At 48.8% G+C, this 23,880-nt stretch overlaps 1 protein-coding gene across 7 annotated transcripts in view; it reads right to left on the bottom strand.

The window, feature by feature from the left end:
* Positions 1-23,880, bottom strand: part of FRYL (FRY like transcription coactivator) — a 297,074-nt gene that overhangs the window by 217,126 nt on the left and 56,068 nt on the right. For 4 of the 7 annotated variants that reach the window (XM_075566730.1, XM_075566740.1, XM_075566750.1 and 1 more), the window contains exon 1: positions 1,465-1,767. In XM_075566730.1, the coding sequence (XP_075422845.1) occupies positions 1,465-1,663 (199 nt within the window). In that variant the 5' untranslated portion in view covers positions 1,664-1,767. Of the gene's footprint in view, positions 1-1,464; positions 1,768-5,891; positions 6,020-21,201; positions 21,268-23,880 lie in introns of those variants that run through there. The other 3 variants (XM_075566772.1, XM_075566765.1, XM_075566781.1) reach the window with 1 other exon arrangement.

Below are 23,880 nucleotides of genomic sequence, written 5' to 3'. Positions count from 1 at the left end.
GGGAAAACGTGTTTCGCTTTACAACGTTTCGCTTTACAACGTTTCGCTTTACAACGCCATTTTGAGTAACGCATTGTGTCGGATAACCGAGGACTGCCTCTATACGGTATTTTATGCAAATCTGGTCGCGTTTGTCCTATCTTTTCTTTAAGAACAAAGAAGAATTTTGTTTAAAAAAATAAAATACATAAATAATAAAAAAAAAATATATATATATATATATATATGCCTTTTGGGGAGTGTTTTAATCTTTAGCTGGCCACTTTGGAGTGGCAACACCTAGAAACTACAAGTACAGCACATTACTTTTAATCTTTTATTTTTTTATTTTTAACTATTTGATTCCATCATTAGCCAAAATTTATATATGAATAGCTAGTGGATAAGAGAAGCATGAGCAAGTCATTCAAAGAAAGTCAAAGCTATTGATAAGATGTTTAATTATATTTTTTAGCTGTTTTAGAACAGGTCATTATTGAAGCTTATAACAGCAAGCCATATAGAAATATTTCTAATTTCTCTTATATGCAATTATTTAACTGTAACAACATATTAAAGTCATCGTATCCATCTTAAGAGATCTCTTCTAGCCCGTTCCAAAGCTGTTTATTTTTTTTAATCCGACGCTTCGCTCTGGAGATCTAAGTATTTGCAGTATTAAGTGTTCAGGAGGTTAAATTGCAGCTCCCCAGAGCCCACTGCTGTATAAAGGTTACTGTGGTAACCACAGAAGCCGGAGATTAAGAAAATGATGGGTTTTTTAGTACTAGGAAAGCATTTATTTATTATAATAAAATTTAAATAAACAGTGGGTAAGATACTAAACTTATAGGAGTAAAACGCAAAGGCTTCTTGGGGGATTTGCGGCTTTAAATGCTGGCAGAATAACCATAGAACACTTTCCTTTTCACTTTTTTGCCGGTTGTGTACAGAATATATGAAAAACAAGGGTGTAAAGTGTGCAGCCGACGTTTACATCTCAAACTCCCCAAAAGCAAACACATCCCTCCCAAAGTCCTGTTTAAGAACAACTGATTGATGAGCTTACAAAAGGTGTACTTTTCCTCGCTTGTTTGACATGCAAATGTAGATACTTTAACCGTTTTGCACGCAACTTTGTTTGTGATATATATTTAAACAGGTAGATAAAATACAGTCCCATACCGGAGATATATATAAAAGTAGCTTTATCTCAATATAAAGCAAAGAAGCATTATCCTGTTCCCTTGGCGCTCAAAACAGCAACTTAAAAGTTTTCCCATTTTAGTATAATACTATTACATTTGTATAACCAAACCCAACAAATCCAAAACGAAAGCCAGTGAAAATAAATAAAAACTCCTTACTCAAGTTGCGCAGTATCCAACGTTTGACAGAGTTTTGAAAGTACAAACTCTACAGGTTAAATACACACTACTAATGCAAAAAAGAAGCCATGAATAATGTAACTGTGTTTAACAATACCTAGAGGCCGACGCCTGTATCTGCTGTGCAGCTTTTGGAAATGAGTTTCATGGTCCTCGTCTATGGTCTGTCCTAAAAAGAGCAGGCTCACTCGTCTCATCTTTAGCAGTCGGGGGGAACTGTCCCTCAAAGTGCTTCCAATGTCCAAGACCACCTCGCCAGACGCCGCGGAAGGCCCAACCCTTTTTAAGAAATCCATCCTCGGTCACATCACCGGCATCAATGCAGCTCTGACTTCGCAGCCAAGACACAGACAGGTGTATGTGCAAACTTCCTTGAAATATCATTAAAGGTGGACTAGCCGGGCTTGCTTTGCAGTGATGTCACTGTGAACATGGGCGGTGCTAGACAACAGCACGTCAACAACCAGCTGTCATCAAGCAGATTCTCAGCCTTATTTACTGTGCAAGCTGATAAAGGTTTACAATGGCAGCCTCATAAAATAACTGCAATATGCACTGTAAAAAAAAAATATATATACATAAAGTATTAACTTGGTTACCATTAAGGGTAAGTAACATTGAAGGACCCCGGTTTAACTTAAGTGTGTTAACTCCCTGAGCGTGCACACTAGCAGGGAGGAGTAAGTCTGCTTTAGAAGATAAGACTTATCATTTAGAAAGTTTCCCCATTAGGCTGAACGTGCAGTGTATCCAGCAGCCAAACAGGTCTTTTTTTTTTTTTTTAGGTCTTTCTCGTCTTTCAGTTATGTCAAGTGTCGATTACAGAGGTCTTAAAAAAAACAAAAAATATTAGGCGATTGTAATCATTCGAGTAAACATAAAAGAATTCTTCAAAGTAGAGAACATAAATCTATAGAAGAATAGTTGGCTTCGTTCTGTTTTTCTTGGCACGGGTAAAGATCTGATCCATGTGTCAGCAAACGGCTATTATCCCCTATTATTATCCCCTATTATTTATAGCATGACTGTCAATGGTTAACTGAGCTTAAAGGCCACAGCTACACCCCAAACATTTTAAGTACTCTTTTTCAAAAGATTATTATTGTAGAAAAGGGGGCTACAGTTTTGGTGATGTTTATGGTAGAGGGTGTTTCGGTATCATAGCCATCAATAGAATTTCACATACATTTCATATCTCCATAGATGACCGGATGATACAATATAAAGGATTGAGAAGCAACAGGGTTGACACAGCACAGCTAAAAAACAAAATGTTCAAAAAGAAGTATACAGGCATACCCCACATTAACGTATGCAATGGGACCAGAACATGTATGTAAAGCGAAAATGTACTTAAAGTGAAGCACTGCCTTTTCCCCACTTATCGATGCATGTACTGTACTGCAATCATCATATACGTGCATAACTGATATAAATAACGCATTTGTAACGGGCTTTATAGTCTCCCCGCTTGCGCACAGCTTCAGTACAGGTAGGGAATCGGTATTGCTGTTCAGGACGTGCTGACAGGCGCATGCGTGAGCTGCCGTTTGCCTATTGAGCAAGATGTACTTACTCGCGAGTGTACTTAAAGTGAGTGTCCTTAAACCGGGGTATGCCTGTATATATATAAAAAATATATATATATATATATATATTTTTTATATATATATATATATATATATATATTTTTTTTTTTTTAAACTATCACACCCTTTAAACAAACCCCTCCAGCTGTCACCAAATAAGCTCTCCCAGAATCAGAACAATATCACACAATGCAACACACAGAAAAACCATGCAGTCGCACACTTTGTATAAATTTACCTTAATTTAATTGATACTGTATTTAAACCTTTCTTGATATATTAAAGACATAATATGGAAACATTCAGACTAGTCTCTATATTGGGGTTTATCCTGGCCTTTAACCGCTCCCATGCAGTAAGGGTGTGCCGGTCTTCCGGGATCCAGACTGTGCGATCGCTTGGGGTGGCGATCGCTTGGTCTTGATTGACCCAAACTGACAAGAACAGAAGCAAAGAAGGCCTCCACTACCGCTCCCATTATGTTCACCGCTCCAAAGGAGCCAAGTTCATTAAACATTATTCTGTACGAAAGAAAAAACTTGAAGAGGTAACTATTTCCTGACAAAATATTTTAAATAAATACCAGCCGTTGGAACCCTGGTACCGGTGGCATGTAAGAGCATCCTAAGGCTGAAAAACTGGTGACAAAATGATATCTTATAATCTCTTTCATTGTTTTGCCCGAGTGTGTGCTTCACATGTATTATTTCTTGATTGACAATAGCACTCAATTTAAATAATCCACATTAAAAATAAAATAAAACATTACACACACAGTGCCATGAGATATATATATATAAGTATATATATTTTCAATTGAAATGCTTGGTAAACCGTAACCGCAAAGTGTCTTTTTTAATTGAGTATTATAGTTACATCAATAAAATAAACCTTTTTGTTTGATATAAACGCCTTACCTGCAGGGATAGGTTTAATACAAAATAAAGACTTTGTACAATTCAAAAACAAACAAACTGGTGCCATATGACTAATTAAGGCTGCGGCACAGTACAGGACACACCTTAATCCCCAGGTAAACGTTTAAAAAAATACACGTTGAGCAGATTTTGTAGTCGTTTCACTTTCACCGCAACGGAACGCAACCAGGTATAAAACATTGCACGACCCTAAAAAAGGAAGGCTGGGGGCAAAATCTACTTTACCAACAAACCCTTTCTAGCTCTCAATTCCCATGTCAGAAAACACGGCGTTATTATCCAATTTACTTTTGGTGTCTATTCAGCAGAAAACCAATGGTTTGCTCTTTCACACAAAAGCCCATGTAGCCATGAAAAGACAGCGGTGTTTTCCGTCTGTGTCATATATGGGGTCATCATTATTTATCCTGATATTACCTGGTACACAAAGATGGATAACCTCTATACTCATTAGGACACTTACACATGAACAAACACCCTCAACCAAACCTTTTGAAAACTGCAAAATCTCTAGTTAAAAATAACAAAAAGGTAGAAACTGTTCCATAATGTTCTATGTATATGTAGATATGAAAAGGGTTGTACTCAACTGATCAGTTAACACATTGGTTCACGGAAGTGTTTTATATGCAAGAGTATGGCACTACGTAAAAGGGCAGAATTACATCGCCCAGCATCCCGTATTGTCGAGTAGAGAGATTAGCAGAGATCAGCATGGGTTCTAGAAGTATCCAGGCCTGGAGCTGGCATTTGTCTGCAGTCCATTGATTGGATGCCAATGAAATACATTGTACCACAAGACAATCAAGGCAAATCAACCTAAAGCTGTGTGAATAGAAATGTGCTAAGGCATGTAAGGTAATTTCCCTTTACTGCAGTGCAAAATTCTTCTGCATAGGCGAAATATTTATATATTTAAAAAAACAACAAAAAAACACTTTTGTTGATTATTTTATAAACCCATTAAGCACAGATTATTGATATCGTGGAAATATAACAGCAGCATTATTTCCCCAGGTCGAGATGAGCTCCAAATAAGCTCCCAACAAACAGTATGTATTCAATACGGTCAGGTGTGGTGTTGTTGTGTTTTTAACAGTTAGTCTTTCTGGCCTAAACCTGCAGAGCATCTCAAACAAATGATGAAACTTGGTCCAGAAGGTGTTGCATGGATTAATGCTTTCACTATTTTAAATAACAATAAAGTGCCAGTATGTGGCACGGATTTTTTTTAACTATTTATTTCAAATAAAGCTAGTGAACGTTGAGTCACCATATCTGTACAAAGCACAAACAAAATCTTGATTTATGGTTTTAAAGACATTTCTCAAAGTAGATTTTGTTTTATTTAATAGCACAGCATGTAATTAGGATAAACAGTAGTGTTGTCACAATGTGAGGCGGACAAGCACCCGGATATAGATAAGAATCTCTTCCCATACATTCTTCAGCATTCCTTTGGGATACAACCTGTTACATTCACAAAGTAATGTATGCTAGAATTTAATTCTAGTATATGGAGAACTCTTGTTGGTCCATTTAAAGATAGAACATATAATACACCTACACCTACCCATCTGTATTCGGAAAAAACAGCAGCTAGTCCTTTCAGTGCTGTACAACTTTACATGCACCATAAATGTGCTAGCAGGATTCCATCCCAGTTGTGGCTGCATTAAGGCAATTTGCATTAGAAAAGAAAAATATGCTTTAAAAAAAAAAAACCCCAGTCTATTATGGTCATAGTGAGAAGTACTGTAGGAGTACTAATAATCAGTTGGGTTTGACTGATAACACCTGTGTTAATATTTAACTATATGCTTGCAAGGTTAAGTAGAATCTGCAGAAAACATGATAAATATGTATTTTAACTGTTAGAGAATGCCCCGGTTATCAACTTGAGTCTTTTATATTGTTAAACAATAAGACTTTGGCTAAGATTGCAGAGTTTTACAAACACCACCACCCATAAATAGTCAAACCCGCAGTCCACTTACATTATCCCAGAAGGTTCTTGGTAATAACCTGGAACTCAGTGCATCGATCTTAATATCAGGAAGCCTGAGCAAATCAGCAGAGTAGAAAGCCACGCTCGCAACCATCAGAAGTCAGTGACCTGTTCCAGCTAGGAAGAAAAATCACACCTGTGTTAAAGAGCAGGCAAATACTGACCAAAGAATGGCAAATGCACAGTAAATCAGGAAGTCATAAAAACAAAAATCTGGTTCTTACACGTGTTTGATTTCATTTTAATTCAAATTAGATTTACTAAAGAAATGCACACCAAATCCCACATGGAAATGCACTGCTTGTGGTGCACGGTTTCAATGCATAAACATCTTTTCCTGAGAGAGAGGATGATATTTTAAAAGTATTTCTGGGAACGCACTGCGTTTATGGAAATCGCAGATGAAGTGCTGTGTGGATTAAACGTGAATATATAAATCACATTCATACACTGTACACATTTTGTAGACAAGTCTTCATGCCTCCCTTAACACACTGTGGAGCAGAAATAAAGTGAAATCGTTTGAATGTCACATGTTTTCCATCATTTCAATTAGATACACAATAATGTAAGAGATTTGTTTTCTAAGTATTCTTATCTCAATTTTAAGATCCTAATTTATCCTGTAAGTACAGGACATAGCCAACCTTCGTCCCCTTGACATGATGCATTAACCTTTTCAGTGCCCGTATGACATACCAGGTACATCCCGGGCAAATGCTTGTTTAGAGGGTGATCGGTCTGACTGAGCAGCCAGCCATATCGAGACCTCCACTTTCTGCATCCAGGGACCAGCCGCATCATGTGATCACTACTGGAACGATCACAGAATGGCGAAGTGCTGGCTTCTGGCAAAACATCGGTGTCGCAGGATCCTTAGCATGGAAATGGTCAACGCCAGTTTGTTATTAACATAAGTGCCATTGAAAACAATGGTAACGAGCGTTCTCCTTAACGTGATATTTTCAGCATTGAAGGTGTTTAGAATGTTGGCTATATCTGTACTACAGATTTGATAGATTGTGTTACTTGCTATTATTCCCCCTCTGCTACACAGCCAATCATAGGTTCATATATATACATATACACATACATATATATATATATACACACACATTTATATATACACACACACATACATACACACACACACACACACACACACAAATATACATAAAAACGTATTAAATGGTAAAACAAAAATAGAAGACTAGCTTTTATGCAACTGTGTGCTTTAATTTTATTGCAACACGCCACCATCTTTTGCTATGGGGCACACTGCATGTAAAAGAATAGAGATTTCATCTTCGAAATGCTAGCAACATAAGCACGATAATCACATGAGATTTGATATAGTGACGGAGACACTGTCTCTGTATGCTGGAGTGTAGTGAGGTATATGTGCTTTCAAGCAGTTAAGCTCCCCTGGAGAGGCTAGTTGCAGGTGCAGCAAATTAACAAGCAGCACTCCTGAATGAACAGGAGGTTTAAAAGGCAGGAAGTTGCTAGACACATTCAGCTAGTTTTTCCCCAGAAGGGTAGAGAGACATCGCCCAACCAGGACTGACTCTGGTTGCTCTAGCCCCTAGGACTGCAGGAAGCAGGGCTGCGGGGACCAGCTGGGAATCACACCCAGGAAGAGACTTTGTCTGAATCTTAACAAGCCTGCTGTATGCATGGTTTGAATTCAAGGAACCAGTGTTCCAACCCTGTGGAGGGACTAAAGCTGTGTTGTAGTGACCAAGTTCCCAACAACAGATAAGGACTTTATAATATATATTTCTATGCATAAGGACTTTGATATTGTTGTGTATGTTTTATCCCTAAACATCAAGTGTTTTGGGCTGGTAACCAGTTTAGCTGGCCAGCCAACTTAGAGTCTCCTAAAGAGGAGTACATTTGTATTTTATTATTTGGTTTTCTTAAAGGTATAGTGTGCCTAATGTTTAGTTGTTTTGGGAAGAAAAAACCACTGCAGTTAAGCTTTACCCACTGTCTAAGCATCTTACTGACAATGCCGTGAGGTTGTATGTATGTATGTATGTACGTACGTACGCACGCACACACGCGCACACACACACGCACACACTATTTAACTTTATTTCTGCTCTACGGTGTGAATGTATCACTAGAAATCATAAAGAGATTGTATGAAAATGGGTAAACCACTGGAAAGATTAAAAAGTTAGAAAAACTAAAATATTTATTAAAATGATTACTACAGTATTCATATTTTTTTTATAGGCATCGGTATGGTAGATTTATGCCATTATACATAACTCTGCTATTAATGTCATATTTTATTCCAACAATTAAATTTTTTTTTTTTTAAAAACACCACAGCAGTGCCATTAGGAAAAGAGTACGGTTCTATCATTAATAGTGCAAAAATGTGTCAGCGACCAAACACATTTTAATTTATGTTGATGAATACAATTGATAGTATTTTATAGGGTTATGTCTCACAATATTCTCATTCTGCAGTTCAGATATAAATAACTACCATAGCCTCGATCAGATCTATAAAATTTAAATATTTACAGATATGGCAGCAGCATAAACCAGCTATAAATTAATTTACAGGTACCGGATTCTAAAAATAAATGCAGCAATTCTGCTTATACATGTGTGACTTTGTGGAGTTAAGTAATAAACAATCCAGCATATCACGAGCGGAGTAAATGGTTGCTAAATATATTGATGGATCTTGTAGTATGTAGTATAAATAGAGTCTATGATAGTTATTTATATTGTATCGGTAGGTAAATCTAAACAAGGTTGGTTTGACATTTTATTCTTTGCACCAGTCAATAAAATATATATTTCTTCTCACTGGAAATATCTAACCTCATATCTGATAGAGATATATATATATATATATATAATTTATCTCAAGACAGAGGCTGCAGAGAGTATCCAAAACGTAGAGTCAATAAAAGACACTTTTTTTGTATACCTTTTTGGAATGTTTATCTTTTTGTATACAGTACCTGTGTGGTACTTTGGGGCACACACCAATTAGAGTACTGAAAAGGGTGCTGCTATCAAATACCCCCGCGTTGATACAGAAAGAAACAGAACACACAAACAAATCCACAGTATTCACTGCTTTTCAGTAAATATAGAAAGAAACTTGAATCAATCTGACACAGAAAAAAAGACAAACACACACACACGTAACTGTAACCCATGTTCTTGTGTGTATTCTTGTCTGTGCCCATGAGTATTCATTCCTCAGATTTGGCGAGTAAGCGTTTGTAGGGAAGAAAAAATGCCACCATGATATTTTTGGGAAGGAACAATTGTTTTCCTTGTTGCAACCGTCACAGAGAATGCTCTCGACATTGACATTCTCTTATGTTGCATTAAACCTCAGATTGCAATCAGTGCGATTTGTACAAAGGGGAACGGTCTGGTTTAGGAAATATTAGAAATGTTTTGAACTGGTGAGAGGACAACAACCCCACCTACAGGAAGTGTGAGGAAGCACACACATGAAACAGCCTCCACCCCCAGCTGCCTTTCCAAACATTTTTAAACCTGGTTAAACTATATGAATAGCTCACAGCTACCTGTTACCTGAACCTAACACATTCTGAGGTTCTCTGCCCCCTCCCCCCCTCCTCAGCAGAACATTTCCTGAAGATGGAAGTTACAGATATGACACTTTATTTTTTTCATTTAAGATATTCATTTGGCAAGAGGAGAAAAAATAAATAAATCAGGTGGTGCTTGTTTTCTGAAGAACAGAAGAACAGAGTATGGATTCCACAACACAGCACCATCTTAGCCACCCTTTAAAAATAAACCATGGTGAACAAGGTTCTGGTCAGGCTGGGCAATAATCCAATCCTGGAAAACAAGAGGTCTGCATCTGGGTTCAGATCAATCGGGTCATTCAGAAATGTTATTCTTGGCCAACTTCCTATATTCAGCGAGTGTGTCCATGTTTTCTATTTAATTATGTTGTCTGCCCAATCACATATACAATGTACTTCCATTTTTCTATGTACCTGAATGCTGCGGGTTTTTTTTGTTGATAACCCTAAATTTAGAGCATGATCAGAAATGCTGTTCTCATGAATGCCCCTTTGTATGACTTGATCTCACGAGAAGCGAACATCTGATCGTGACCGGCTCAGGGCAAACGCTGGGGCACTCTGGGGAGATTTGGTTCAGTCCCCAATTATATCCCTTACACCTACCCTAAGTAAATACTAGCCATGTCCCAACGACTTCACTACGCCCACTTGTGCACACCGGGTTCTGCAGGTAGGTCTAATCTGTAATTTCCAGATCAATTGGACATGCCTGGCAGAGAAACTGATCCATTTACTTGTTGCTCTCTGCATGCAATCGGAAGATGCAGGGCAGGGACAGGGATACGATCCCCAAAATCGGCTTCCTAAATTGGCAGTGTTGGCATGTATTATTATTATTATGATGTACTGTATGATGGTAATTGGGGATCTCCTAATATTGACCTAAAGGCAGAATATAGAATTATCATTTTTATTCTCTTAGCAAAATAAATGTTTTGAGTTTCCACTCTTAAAATGTAGTGGTTACTTTTGATTAGCAAATATCAGTATCTCTCTGTAACGTCTACAGACCAGAGCAGTTTCCTCCACCCATGATCAGGTCCAATTAGGACAAGAGCAAACATTATTTATTTATTTATAAAATATTTTACCAGGAAGTAATACATTGAGAGTTACCTCTCGTTTTCAAGTATGTCCTGGGCACAGAGTTAAGACAAATAATACATGGTTACAAATACAGTTACATAAATGAACAAGGTATACATTATATACAAGACATTGCATTATAGGGGGGTGGGAGGGCGGAGGGGAACATGCTATTTCCATTAATAATATGCAACAAACAAAATGGTGGTGGTGGCGGCACTTCTCTTGTTAGTGTGGTCGGTTCTGATGCAGGGTGGCAGGAATCCCTGAATATAAGTCAAGGGTTCCGCGCACGTGCTGTCTGATGTGTAATGTAGAAAGAAGAAAGATCCCCTTGCTGCTGTCCGCATGGAGTCACTCCCAAAATACTCCTAAATGAGATAGCCCGAAGGTTTCTCAGAAAAACGATAAAAATATGCACACAGCGCACCGGGGGTCAGTACAAATATAATATTTAATGCAGGCCCTCTAAACCTGACAGATAAAATAACCAATCTAAACAGTCACTGTAAGTGACAAGTGGAGCTAGTGAAACAGACATAGCAACCCGCTGACGAAGCACGCTGTTGCGAAACGTGTTGTCACGTGAGGCTGTTCCAGCTCGCACACCCATTGGCTGAGGTAGAGACCAGGAAGCGGCAGCGGAGGATCCACACTACCAAGTGAAGGTGCTGTCCGGACGGATCCATCAGCGCCATCCTTGGCTTCTTGCCATTCCAGCTCCGTGGTCAGTGTCTGCCACCCCCCTTTCTCCGCCCCCCCCCCCCCCATCATTACATTTTTTATCTTTTATTTACTTGCCCCATATTGCCATTTGACCAATATTTGTATGGCACATGCAGCTATGTGGGTTTGGTAGTAAGCTTGTGACGCACATATTACTATGTTTGTTTCACTAGCTCGTCCACTTGTCACTTACGGTGACTTTGTTTAGATTATATTTTGTTTTGTTTTAGATTGGTTAATGTATCTGTCAGGTTTAGATGTCCTGCACTAAATATGATATTTGTACGGACCCCCGGTGCGCTGTGTGCATATTTTTATGGAAGGATTCCCTCTCCACCCCACAGAGATGCATCAAATTGAAATTATATTGCACTTAACATAAATCGGCAAACTCACTTAGACAGTTGTATTTGTTTTTTATATTTGCTGAAAGAAGCTTTCTGTTAAGAGCGCGCCGGCACATCAATGTGATGTCATACTGATGCATCGTTACATGGCATGTGTGACAGTTTATCAATGATTACCAAGCAGGTAGAGAGCTAGAACAAACACTGTAGATTCCCTTTTTATGATTTCCTCTATTAGTAATCTTTCCATGGAAAAAGGTTTGCCACATTAAGGTAAAACACTTGGCTTACATGCTGTTACAACCTTTTTCTACTTGCTTTTCATACTCTCAGTACAAGAGCAACTACTCTTAAGCATATGCTAAAATCATGCTTCAAAAATTCTTACCACCTTTTCAGTGTTCAACTTCCTGTATGGAAATCTTACGGGATTACCCAGTCTAGTACTAGGCATAATAAAAGCAGCAGTGCATGGTTTCTGCAGGGCTGTGTTACTCACACCCAGGGGATACAGGCAAGAGATCCTCGAATAACAGCATCCAGGACTTATTGGTTAATTGGAAGAACAATGGCTCAGATTCAGTAGTTGAGGCTTCCAGTCCTAAACTTTTGTCACAACGGTGGCCAAAATAAGGCTTTACTCCATGAATAAACATGGGCTATACAAGACATCCGTTCCGACAATAATTCCCATTCAAGTCAATGGGAGTTAACACCAGAAAAGATGCGATAACCCGTACCGGCACATGATGCATGTAACCCCAAATGTTTATTTTGCATTATACAACGCATTTGTGATTGACCAATGCCCCCACCAAGAGAGAGACAAGCAAGAAAGCCAATTTGATTATATACCAGAGAGTATCTACTCTGCTCCAGCAGTAAAAGTCTGGAAGGGTACCAGAAATTAGGCGTCCTATAGATATAATAATGCTTTTGTTTAGATACATATCAGTAAGCTAAAGGAGTAGGTGAGTTACAGAACAATATTTTTCTATAGGAGAATGAATTGGGGTACGCAAAATAACTCATCAATTTCCTTCTTTGCTTATTCTCGTTTTAATTCACACTTCTTCCCCCCTCAGCCACCACTCTAGTTTGCAAACTGATAATCTCATCACTGACGTCATATTACAGATTTTCCTAGCTTCAGCAGATCAGTGTCCATTTCAGCACCTTTTGAATGTGTAGATTTGATGAGCCTGCGTGTTATATGGTACCCATAGCTGAACCAGCAAAACATTCAGAAGGAAAAAAAGTGCTGACTATGTTGAAAGATACTGGTCTGACGCAGATAGAAAAAACGATTCTTACCTTTAATATGCATAATCCATAAAACAGGAGAAACATTAAAGCAGCAGCCAAGGCATATTATAGTGTAAACTGCAGTTACAAATATTTCTTATAACTACCCAAGAAAGCTTTTTATGTTTTATTTCTCTGCACCATCCTTGTGGGATACCATAAGAAAAACTAGAAAAACTGCAACATGGAGCTGAACGCTTCCCCTTCTGGAAAGACCCTTTCAGGTTTAAGATTTCATGGCATTTGTTGGCAAAGGACTGCTGCAGTATCTCTGTGCCCCTAAGGGAGAAGTGATCTGAACACATCCTCTCCAGCAATGCCTATTGTTGGAAGAAAGGCAGCTGTGGTGGAAAGGGGAGCAGGTGCTACTAATCAGAGACTCTGAGGAGAACATGATGAAAAATTTTTAGGTGGTTTCACCTACTACTACTATACATGGGTATTGAAATAAGCAGAATCATTCACCCATTGGAAAATAAAAAAGTGTTTGATTCGACTTATTTCTATTTGGGAGAGCGAGCAGCGGAGACGGAGAGCGAGCGGCGGGGAGAGAGGGAGAGCGAGCGAGCGGCGGGGAGAGAGAGCGAGCGGCGGGGGGAGAGCGAGCGAGCGGCGTGGAGAGGGAGAGCGAGCGGCGGGGAGATGGAGAGCGAGCGGCGGGGAGAGAGGGAGAGCGAGCGAGCGGCGGGGAGAGGGAGAGCGAGCGGCGGGGAGAGGGAGAGCGAGCGGCGGGGAGAGAGGGAGAGCGAGCGAGCGGCGGGGAGAGAGGGAGAGCGAGCGGCGGGGAGAGAGGGAGAGCGAGCGGCGGGGAGAGAGGGAGAGCGAGCGGCGGGGAGAGAGGGAGAGCGAGCGGCGGGGAGAGAGGGAGAGCGAGCGGCGGGGAGAGAGGGAGAGAGCGAGCGAGCGGCTGGGAGAGAGGGAGAGCGAGCGAGCGGCGGGGAGAGAGGGAGAGCGAGCGAGCGGCGGGGAGAGAGGGAGAGCGAGCGAGCGGCGGGGAGAGAGGGAGAGCGAGCGAGCGGCGGGGAGAGAGGGAGAGCGAGCGAGCGGCGGGGAGAGAGGGAGAGAGCGAGCGAGCGGCTGGGAGAGAGGGAGAGCGAGCGGCGGGGAGAGAGTGGGCGAGCGAGCGGCGGGGAGAGAGAGAGGGCGAGCGAGCGGCGGGGAGAGAGAGACGGCGAGCGAGCGGCGGGGAGAGAGAGAGAGAGGGCGAGCGAGCGGCGGGGAGAGAGAGAGAGAGGGCGAGCGAGCGGCGGGGAGAGAGAGAGGGCGAGCGAGCGGCGGGGAGAGAGAGAGGGCGAGCGAGCGGCGGGGAGAGAGAGAGGGCGAGCGAGCGGCGGGGAGAGAGAGAGGGCGAGCGGCGGGGAGAGAGAGGGCGAGCGAGCGGTGGGGAGAGAGAGAGGGCGAGCGGCGGGGAGAGAGAGGGCGAGCGAGCGGTGGGGAGAGAGAGAGGGCGAGCGGCGGGGAGAGAGAGGGCGAGCGAGCGGTGGGGAGAGAGAGGGCGAGCGGCGGGGAGAGAGTGGGCGAGCGAGCGGCGGGGAGAGAGAGAGGGCGAGCGAGCGGCGTGGAGAGAGAGTGGGCGAGCGAGCGGCGGGGAGAGAGTGGGCGAGCGAGCGGCGGGGAGAGAGAGAGAGGGCGAGCGAGCGGGGGGAGAGAAGGCGAGCGAGCGGGGGGAGAGAGGGCGAGCGAGTGGGGGGAGAGAGGGCGAGCGAGCGGGGGGAGAGAGGGCGAGCGAGCGGGGGGGGGGAGAGGGCGAGCGAGCGGGGGGGGGGGAGAGAGGGCGAGCGAGCGGGGGGGGGAGAGAGGGCGAGCGAGCGGGGGGGAGAGAGGGCGAGCGAGCGGGGGAGAGAGGGCGAGCGAGCGGGGGAGAGAGAGGGAGATCGAGCGGGGGGGGAGAGAGGGAGAGCGAGCGAGCGGCGGGGAGAGAGGGAGAGCGAGCGAGCGGCGGGGAGAGAGGGAGAGCGAGCGAGCGGCGGGGAGAGAGGGAGAGCGAGCGGCGGGGAGAGAGGGAGAGCGAGCGGCGGGGAGAGAGGGAGAGCGAGCGAGCGACGGGGAGAGAGGGAGAGCGAGCAAGCGGCGGGGAGAGCGAGCGAGCGGCGGGGAGAGCGAGCGAGCGGCGGGGAGAGCGAGCGAGCGGCGGGGAGAACGAGCGAGCGGCGGGGAGAGAGACCGAGCGGCGGGGAGAGAGAGCGAGCGGCGGGGAGAGAGAGCGAGCGGCGGGGAGAGAGAGCGAGCGGCGGGGAGAGAGAGCGAGCGGCGGGGAGAGAGAGCGAGCGGCGGGGAGAGAGAGCGAGCGGCGGGGAGAGAGAGCGAGCGGCGGGGAGAGAGCGAGCGAGCGGCGGGGAGAGAGAGCGAGCGAGCGGCGGGGAGAGAGAGCGAGCGAGCGGCGGGGAGAGAGAGCGAGCGAGCGGCGGGGAGAGAGAGCGAGCGAGCGGCGGGGAGAGCGAGCGAGCGGCGGGGAGAGCGAGCGAGCGGCGGGGAGAGCGAGCGAGCGGCGGGGAGAGCGAGCGAGCGGCGGAGAGAGAGGGAGAGCGAGCGAGAGGCGGGGAGAGAGGGAGAGCGAGCGAGCGGCGGGGAGAGAGGGAGAGCGAGCGAGCGGCGGGGAGAGAGGGAGAGCGAGCGAGCGGCGGGGAGAGAGGGAGAGCGAGCGGCGGGGAGAGAGGGAGAGCGAGCGGCGGGGAGAGGGAGAGCGAGTGAGCGACGGGGAGAGAGGGAGAGCGAGCGAGCGGCGGGGAGAGAGGGAGAGCGAGCGGCGGGGAGAGCGAGCGAGCGGCGGGGAGAGCGAGCGAGCGGCGGGGAGAGCGAGCGAGCGGCGGGGAGAGCGAGCGAGCGGCGGGGAGAGAGAGCGAGCGGGGGAGAGAGAGCGAGCGGCGGGGAGAGAGAGCGAGCGGCGGGGAGAGAGAGCGAGCGGCGGGGAGAGAGAGCGAGCGGCGGGGAGAGAGAGCGAGCGGCGGGGAGAGAGAGCGAGCGGCGGGGAGAGAGAGCGAGCGAGCGGCGGGGAGAGAGCGAGCGAGCGGCGGGGAGAGAGAGAGAGCGAGCGGCGGGGAGAGAGAGCGAGAGAGCGGCGGGGAGAGAGAGCGAGAGAGCGGCGGGGAGAGAGAGCGAGAGAGCGGCGGGGAGAGAGAGCGAGAGAGCGGCGGGGAGAGAGAGCGAGCGAGCGAGCGGTGGGGAGAGAGCGAGCGAGCGGCGGAGAGAGAGAGCGAGCGAGCGGCAGGGAGAGAGCGAGCGGCGGGGAGAGAGGGAGAGCGAGCGGCGGGGAGAGAGGGAGAGCGAGCGGCGGGGAGAGAGGGAGAGCGAGCGAGCGGCGGGGAGAGAGGGAGAGCGAGCGAGCGGCGGGGAGAGAGGGAGAGCGAGCGAGCGGTGGGGAGAGAGGGAGAGCAAACGAGCGGCGGGGAGAGAGGGCGAGCGAGCGAGCGGGGGGGAGAGGGCGAGCGAGCGGGGGGAGAGAGGGCGAGCGAGCGTGGGGGAGAGAGGGCGAGCGAGCGGGGGAGAGAGAGGGCGAGCGAGCGGGGGAGAGAGGGCGAGCGAGCGGGGGGAGAGAGGGCGAGCGAGTGGGGGGGGGAGAGAGGGCGAGCGAGCGGGGGGGGGAGAGAGGGCGAGCGAGCGGGGGAGAGAGGGCGAGCGAGCGGGGGAGAGAGGGCGAGCGAGCGGGGAGAGAGAGGGAGATCGAGCGGGGGGGGAGAGAGGGAGAGCGAGCGAGCGGCGGGGAGAGAGGGAGAGCGAGCGAGCGGCGGGGAGAGGGAGAGCGAGCGAGCGGCGGGGAGAGAGGGAGAGCGAGCGGCGGGGAGAGAGGGAGAGCGAGCGGCGGGGAGAGAGGGAGAGCGAGCGGCGGGGAGAGAGGGAGAGCGAGCGGCGGGGAGAGAGGGAGAGCGAGCGGCGGGGAGAGAGGGAGAGCGAGCGGCGGGGAGAGAGGGAGAGCGAGCGGCGGGGAGAGAGGGAGAGCGAGCGGCGGGGAGAGAGGGAGAGCGAGCGAGCGACGGGGAGAGAGGGAGAGCGAGCGAGCGGCGGGGAGAGAGGGAGAGCGAGCGGCGGGGAGAGCGAGCGAGCGGCGGGGAGAACGAGCGAGCGGCGGGGAGAGAGAGCGAGCGGCGGGGAGAGAGCGAGCGGCGGGGAGAGAGAGCGAGCGGCGGGGAGAGAGAGCGAGCGGCGGGGAGAGAGAGCGAGCGGCGGGGAGAGAGAGCAAGCGGCGGGGAGAGAGAGCGAGCGGCGGGGAGAGAGAGCGAGCGGCGGGGAGAGAGAGCGAGCGAGCGGCGGGGAGAGAGGGAGAGCGAGCGGCGGGGAGAGAGAGAGAGCGAGCGGGAGAGAGAGCGAGAGAGCGGCGGGGAGAGAGAGCGAGCGAGCGGTGGGGAGAGAGCGAGCGAGCGGCGGAGAGAGCGAGCGAGCGGCGGAGAGAGCGAGCGAGCGGCGGGGAGAGCGAGCGGCGGGGAGAGCGAGCGAGCGGCGGGGAGAGAGGGAGAGCGAGCGGCGGGGAGAGAGGGAGAGCGAGCGGCGGGGAGAGAGGGAGAGCGAGCGGCGGGGAGAGAGGGGGAGCGAGCGAGCGGCGGGGAGAGAGGGAGAGCAAACGAGCGGCGGGGAGAGAGGGCGAGCGAGCGAGCGGGGGGGAGAGGGCGAGCGAGCGGGGGGAGAGGGCGAGCGAGCGGGGGGAGAGAGGGCGAGCGAGCGTGGGGGAGAGAGGGCGAGCGAGCGGGGGAGAGGGCGAGCGAGCGGGGGGAGAGAGGGCGAGCGAGCGTGGGGGAGAGAGGGCGAGCGAGCGGGGGGAGAGAAGGCGAGCGAGCGGGGGGAGAGAAGGCGAGCGAGCGGGGGGAGAGAAGGCGAGCGAGCGGGGGGAGAGAGGGCGAGCGAGCGGGGGGAGAGAGGGCGAGCGAGCGGGGGGGGGGAGAGAGGGCGAGCGAGCGGGGGGGTGGAGAGAGGGCGAGCGAGCGGGGGGAGAGAGGGCGAGCGAGCGGGGGGGAGAGAGGGCGAGCGAGCGGGGGAGAGAGAGGGAGATCGAGCGGGGGGGGGAGAGAGGGAGAGCGAGCGGGGGGGAGAGAGGGAGAGCGAGCGGGGGGGAGAGAGGGAGAGGCAGCGGAGACGGGGGAGGGAGAGCAGCGGTGATGGGGGAGGGAGGGAGAGCAGCCGTGACGGGGGAGGGAGGGAGAGCGAAGACGGGGAGAGAGAGCGAAGATGGGGATAGAAGAGCTGGGGAGCGAGTGGCAGCCCGGTGGAGCCGAACATGGAAGCTAGGCACTAACGGAAGTTCAGCAACTTCCATATTCGCGTGGGTGGGCTCCCTCCATCGTCGCCTTACTACTGCATGAGATATGAGTGGAAGGGGAGACGGGCGAGAGCAGGGCGGAGGAGAAGCAGACGAGACGGGCGAGAGCAGGGCGGGGGAGAAGCAGACGAGACGGGCGACAGCAGGACGGGGGAGAAGCAGACGAGACGGGCGAGAGCAGGGCGGGGGAGAAGCAGACGAGACGGGCGAGAGCAGGGCGGGGGAGAAGCAGACGAGACGGGCGAGAGCAGTACGGGGGAGAAGCAGACGTGACGGGCGAGAGTAGTACAGGGGAGAAGCAGACGTGACGGGCGAGAGTAGTACAGGGGAGAAGCAGACGTGACGGGGAGCGTGCGGGGGAGAAGCAGACATGACAGGGAGCGTGCGGGGGAGAAGCAGACATGACGGGGAGCGTGCGGGGGAGAAGCAGACGTGACGGGGAGCGTGCGGGGGAGAAGCAGACGTGACGAGGAGCGTGCGGGGAAGAAGCAGACGTGACGGGGAGATTGTGGGGGAGAAGCAGATGTGACGGGGAGCGTGTGGGGGAGAAGCAGACGTGACGGGGAGCGTGCGGGGGAGCAGACGTGACGGGGAGATTGTGGGGGAGAAGCAGACGTGACGGGGAGCGTGCGGGGGAGAAGCAGACGTGACGGGGAGCGTGCGGGGGAGAAGCAGACGTGACGGGGAGCGTGTGGGGGAGAAGCAGACGTGACGGGGAGCGTGCGGGGGAGAAGCAGACGTGACGGGGAGCGTGTGGGGGAGAAGCAGACGTGACGGGGAGCGTGTGGGGGAGAAGCAGATGAGGCAGGCAGCTAAAATAATTGCCCACCCGTGTTTGTATGTTGTTCCAAGCATGTCCCTATCGTTTTTTGTGTTAATTATCATGGTTTTAATCTCCAGCTTCTGGGGTTACAATGGTAACCTTTGCCTGCACTGGGCTCTAAGGAGAGCTCCATTTTAAACTCCCAGACAGTTAAACGACCTCTTAAAGGAAGAGAAAAAAAAAAGCTGTGTGTGCTGTGCACGCGCATAGTAAGTGAAACTTCTTTGACTTTTGTCACAGAAATTGACTTATAACGCGCGTGCTCGGCACACGTGTCAGTCAGTGTATGTGTCAGTGTGTATGTATGTGTGTCAGTCAGTGAGTATGTATGTGTGTCAGTCAAAGAGTATGTATGTGTGTTTGTTTGTGTGTGTGTCAGTCAGTGTATGCATCTGTGCCGGTCAGTGTATGTATCTGTACCGGTCACTGTGTGTAAGTGTGTCGGTCAGTGTGTGTATTTGTGTCAGTCAGTGTGTGCATGTGTGTCAGTGTGTGCATGTGTGTCAGTCAATGTGTGTGTGTGTGTGTGTGTGTGTGTCAGTCAGTGTGTGTGTCAGTCAATGTGTGTGTGTGTGTGTGTCAGTGTATGTCTCTCTCTCTCTGTGTTGTGTGAATGTGTGTGATGTATGCGCACCCATCCTGCACCTTGCATATGCCCCTGCACCTCGCATATGCCCCTGCACCTCGCATCACCCCCCTGCACCTCGCATCCCCCCCTACACCTCGCATCACCCTCCTGCACCTCGCATCACCCTCCTGCACCTCGCATCAACCCCCTGCACCTCGCATCAACCCCCTGCACCTTGCATCAACCCCCTGCACCTCACATCAACCCCCTGCACCTCGCATCAACCCCCTGCACCTCGCATCAACCCCCTGCACCTCGCATCAACCCCCTGCACCTCGCATCAACCCCCTGCACCTCGCATCAACCCCACTGCACCTCGCATCAACCCCCTGCACCTCGCATCAACCCCCTGCACCTCGCATCAACCCCCTGCACCTCGCATCAACCCCCTGCACCTCACATCAACCCCCTGCACCTCACATCAACCCCCTGCACCTCACATCACCCCCCTGCACCTCCCTGCACCTTACATCATCTCCCTGCACCTCACATCACCCCCCTGCACCTCACATCACCCCCCTGCACCTCACATCACCTCCCTGCACCTTACATCACCCCCCTGCACCTCACATCACCTCCCTGCACCTTACATCACCCCCCTGCACCTCACATCACCCCCCCTGCACCTCACATCACCCCCCCTGCACCTCACATCACCCCCCCTGCACCTCACATCACCCCCCCTGCATCTCACATCACCCCCTTCACCTCCTCACATCACCCCCCTTCACCTACTCACCTGCACCTCCCCTCACCCCCTGCACCTCCGATCACCCCCTGCACCTGCGAGCACGGCGGCAGAGCAGTGTGGTAGGAGGAGGGATGGGCACAGGTTGTGTTGCCCCGCAGTGCCGGTGTTCAGGGCAGGGAGGACGGCACATACGGCGAGGAGGCCCATGTGAGTGTGACGCCCCCCCCCCACCCCCGGGGAAGAACAACATGATGCCGGTGGGGGGGTGTGGGGGGAGGAATAGAGGGGGTAATTGGAGGGAGAGGGGTGGGGGAAGGTTGAGACGCGGCCGCACCGGGCCCGCCGTATGCGTGGGAAGCGGCGCGCTCAAACCCCCCCGCTTCCCACTTTACCCGAGCAGGAGCCAGGAGTCACTGGCGCCATCGCGCATGCGCGGCAGTAGGCAGCGGGCGGGGAACGGCGGCCGTTAGGAGCGGCGCTGCCGGCTATCGCCGCCGCATGTCAGCGGCTGTGTGGGGGGTGCGGTGGCCATTAGGAGCGGCGCCGGCGGCTATTGCCGCCGCCGCCGCCGCATCTGATTTGTGGAGCGGGTGTGATGTCAGTGGTCGGGCTGAGCCAGAACACAGCCCGGCCTCAACTGCCAGCACTGACGTCACATCCGTTTCATTTCTGTCTCCACAATCCATTTTTGCCCCATCACGAATGAGGTGCCACTAAGGAAGTTTCACTTCAAAATGAAGAGGCAAACAAATATGACAATTGGCATGGACTGCTGTTAATCAGCAGTGCTCAAGGCACAGATAAGGGAAGGTACATGAGAATTAAGAGAGAAAATGTACTTACCAAGACACCATTTGAGTTGGTCCACTTGAATGACCTCTATCCACCATTCATCTGAGACTTCTGAGGCTGGTGAAAAAAAGAAGACAAAGCTTCATTAACCTCCAATGCAAATCCAAAAATCTATTTATATCTTTTCATTCAAAAGCAAATACATTCTAAATCCAAAATACATACTTGTTTCAGCTTAACCCTTTATTTTAGCGTGTTTAAACGTTAGGGTCATGTAACCCCGTATTAAGTATGTTTTTATCATTAAATGACATATTACAGGTCATTATTGTGTACGCATTTATATATGTACAGTAACAAAATAATTTCCTAAATCCTTCTGTGGTTTCATTTGAAGTATATTATGAAAACTAGATCAGGGGTGGGCAAATATTTTGCTGGTGGGCCACTGCACGAGCTCTGGTAAGCTTTGCAGGTCTCCCTCTCTCCCTCCCCAGGATTCCCTTCCCCCCGGGCACTTCCTGTGGTGGGGGCCCTTACGCTGTGGGGGAGCACACCAAGGCGATGATTGGGAGTTGGGCCTGACTTCCGCAGGGGCATGACTTCTGTGTTAGGACTACCTGGGTGGTCTCCCTTCACCGCAAAAAGGCCTCGCACCCGCTAGCCAGATAAAATCATTTGGCAGGCCCGTGGCGGCCCTCGGGGCCAGATTTTGCCACCTCTGTACTAGATGGTAGACCGAAATTTATTATGTTTCCTTTAGTGGATTAACCGTTACAGTTCCCTAGGACGTACCAAGTAAATGGTACTTTATTAGGTCAACCCAATCAAAAGGACCTAGCGCCTCAATTTCTGGCATGTGTGCACCAGTTGCCCCATATGATGGCCCCTGAAGCGATCACATGACCTGGAAATGGCTGAGGTTCGGTGCGTCTCCGTTAATTTGTACCTCTCACACTACTCAAAGTTTTTTTCACCACTTTGATCATGTTTGTCTCGCCAAAAAAAGTCACAAAGAGAGCCGATAACAAGCAGAGCTAGAATCATTCTCTGGGGAGCTTGTGAAGAGAATATATAATATACTGGTTCCAAGGCCCAAGGAAGAAGAAGAGACAGCACATGGGTTGTCATACTAGGATTCTATTTTTGCACTTTAAATGTATTTCCATTTTTTGCAACCCGTGTGCTGTCTTCTTCCTTGCTCCTTGATTCTAGTGGAGTATATTTTCTATATACCTTATATGACGCACCTGACAAGTTTGGCTTTATCTTACACTCTAGGTCCCTGACGAAGTACCTTTGAAGTACGAAACGCATTGGATAAGAGGGCGCATTCTGATACTACTCGCAGTGTGCCAGTACCCTATTTCTGTCACCTGGCCCCATCCCCGTTACTGCAATCTATGCCATTTAACTACTGTGGCTGGTTGAGACTGCAGAGTGATCGGCGCCGCTTGATGACATCATCCGAAGCGCGCTGCAAGCAGACGCCACACGTGCAGACGCACGCCTGAAGCCAGTGACTGAGAGCCTGCTCCTACCGCAAACAGCCACGGTTTACACGTGGAGAGACAGCTATATTCCATCGGACTGCTGTATTCATGCTGAGGGGCTGCTGCCCTGTATCACGGCATCCTGAACGAAACGGGAGAGGAGAAGGGGAGCCATCCGGTGATCTTTACCCACCATCTGTTGCTGACTGGTAACATGTCCAAAACATGTACTGCTAGTAACTATTGAATTTGATGTACGTGCAATACTCACCTGTTTTACCACAATATAATTTTATATACTATACTATGAGGTTTTTTGCGCTGTTTCTTTTGTCTTTGTATCTATAGCTCTGGTCTGTGGAGCCATTCCTTGAATATAGCAGCATATCCTCACCAATTAAGTAACAGGTTTTTATTATATTAATATCACATTAATCTCACAATATAACACTAATCACGATTATCAGAGCGCAGTTCACCCTTTGTTTCTACCACTCTAGGTGTGCGTTGCGTTCTCCATGTGCTGTGTGTGTGTGTGCAGGCGATTGTGTTTTTTTTTGTATATATGTGCGCGTGTTTAAATGTGCGCGTGTTTAAATGTGCGCGTGTTTAAATGTGCGCGTGTTTAAATGTGCGCGTGTTTAAATGTGCGCGTGTTTAAATGTGCGCGTGTTTAAAGGTGCGCGTGCTCTGTATATGTATGCATGCGCTGTATGTGTGTGCGTGCATATCTATGTGTGGTATGTATATGTATCCGTGCGCTGTGTATATGTATGCATGCGCTGTGTGTGTGTGCATGCATAACTATGTGTGGTATATATGTATGTGTGCGCTGTGTGTATATGTATATGTATGCATGTACATGTGGTGTGTATGTATACGCGTGTGCTGTGTGTAGATGTGTATGTATGTGCATATGTGCGTGCCTATAATATATAAGTGAGCAGCTGTAATTGTACTATGCAAGGTCGAAAAATATTCTTAGCATTACTTGCACAACAGGCCGTCTACAGCAGTGGTTTCCAACTGTTTTTGGTTAAGGAACTGAGGAACCCCAACATCTCAAACAGCGAGTCTGAGATCAGATGCATTGTAAATTCTTCTATATTTGGTATATTTTTTAAATGACTTCAAAATTACAGGGAACCCCTCAGCGATGCCCGGGGAACCCAAGGATTCCAAGGAACCCTGGTTGAAAGCACTGGTCTACAGATTGTATTCCTGCTGTTGTCACCCC

Source organism: Ascaphus truei, chromosome 1 (assembly GCF_040206685.1).
Source record: "Ascaphus truei isolate aAscTru1 chromosome 1, aAscTru1.hap1, whole genome shotgun sequence".
NCBI lineage: Eukaryota > Metazoa > Chordata > Amphibia > Anura > Ascaphidae > Ascaphus > Ascaphus truei.
Note: the sequence above shows the minus strand (reverse complement) of the source record. Positions and strands in the feature narration are given on the sequence as shown.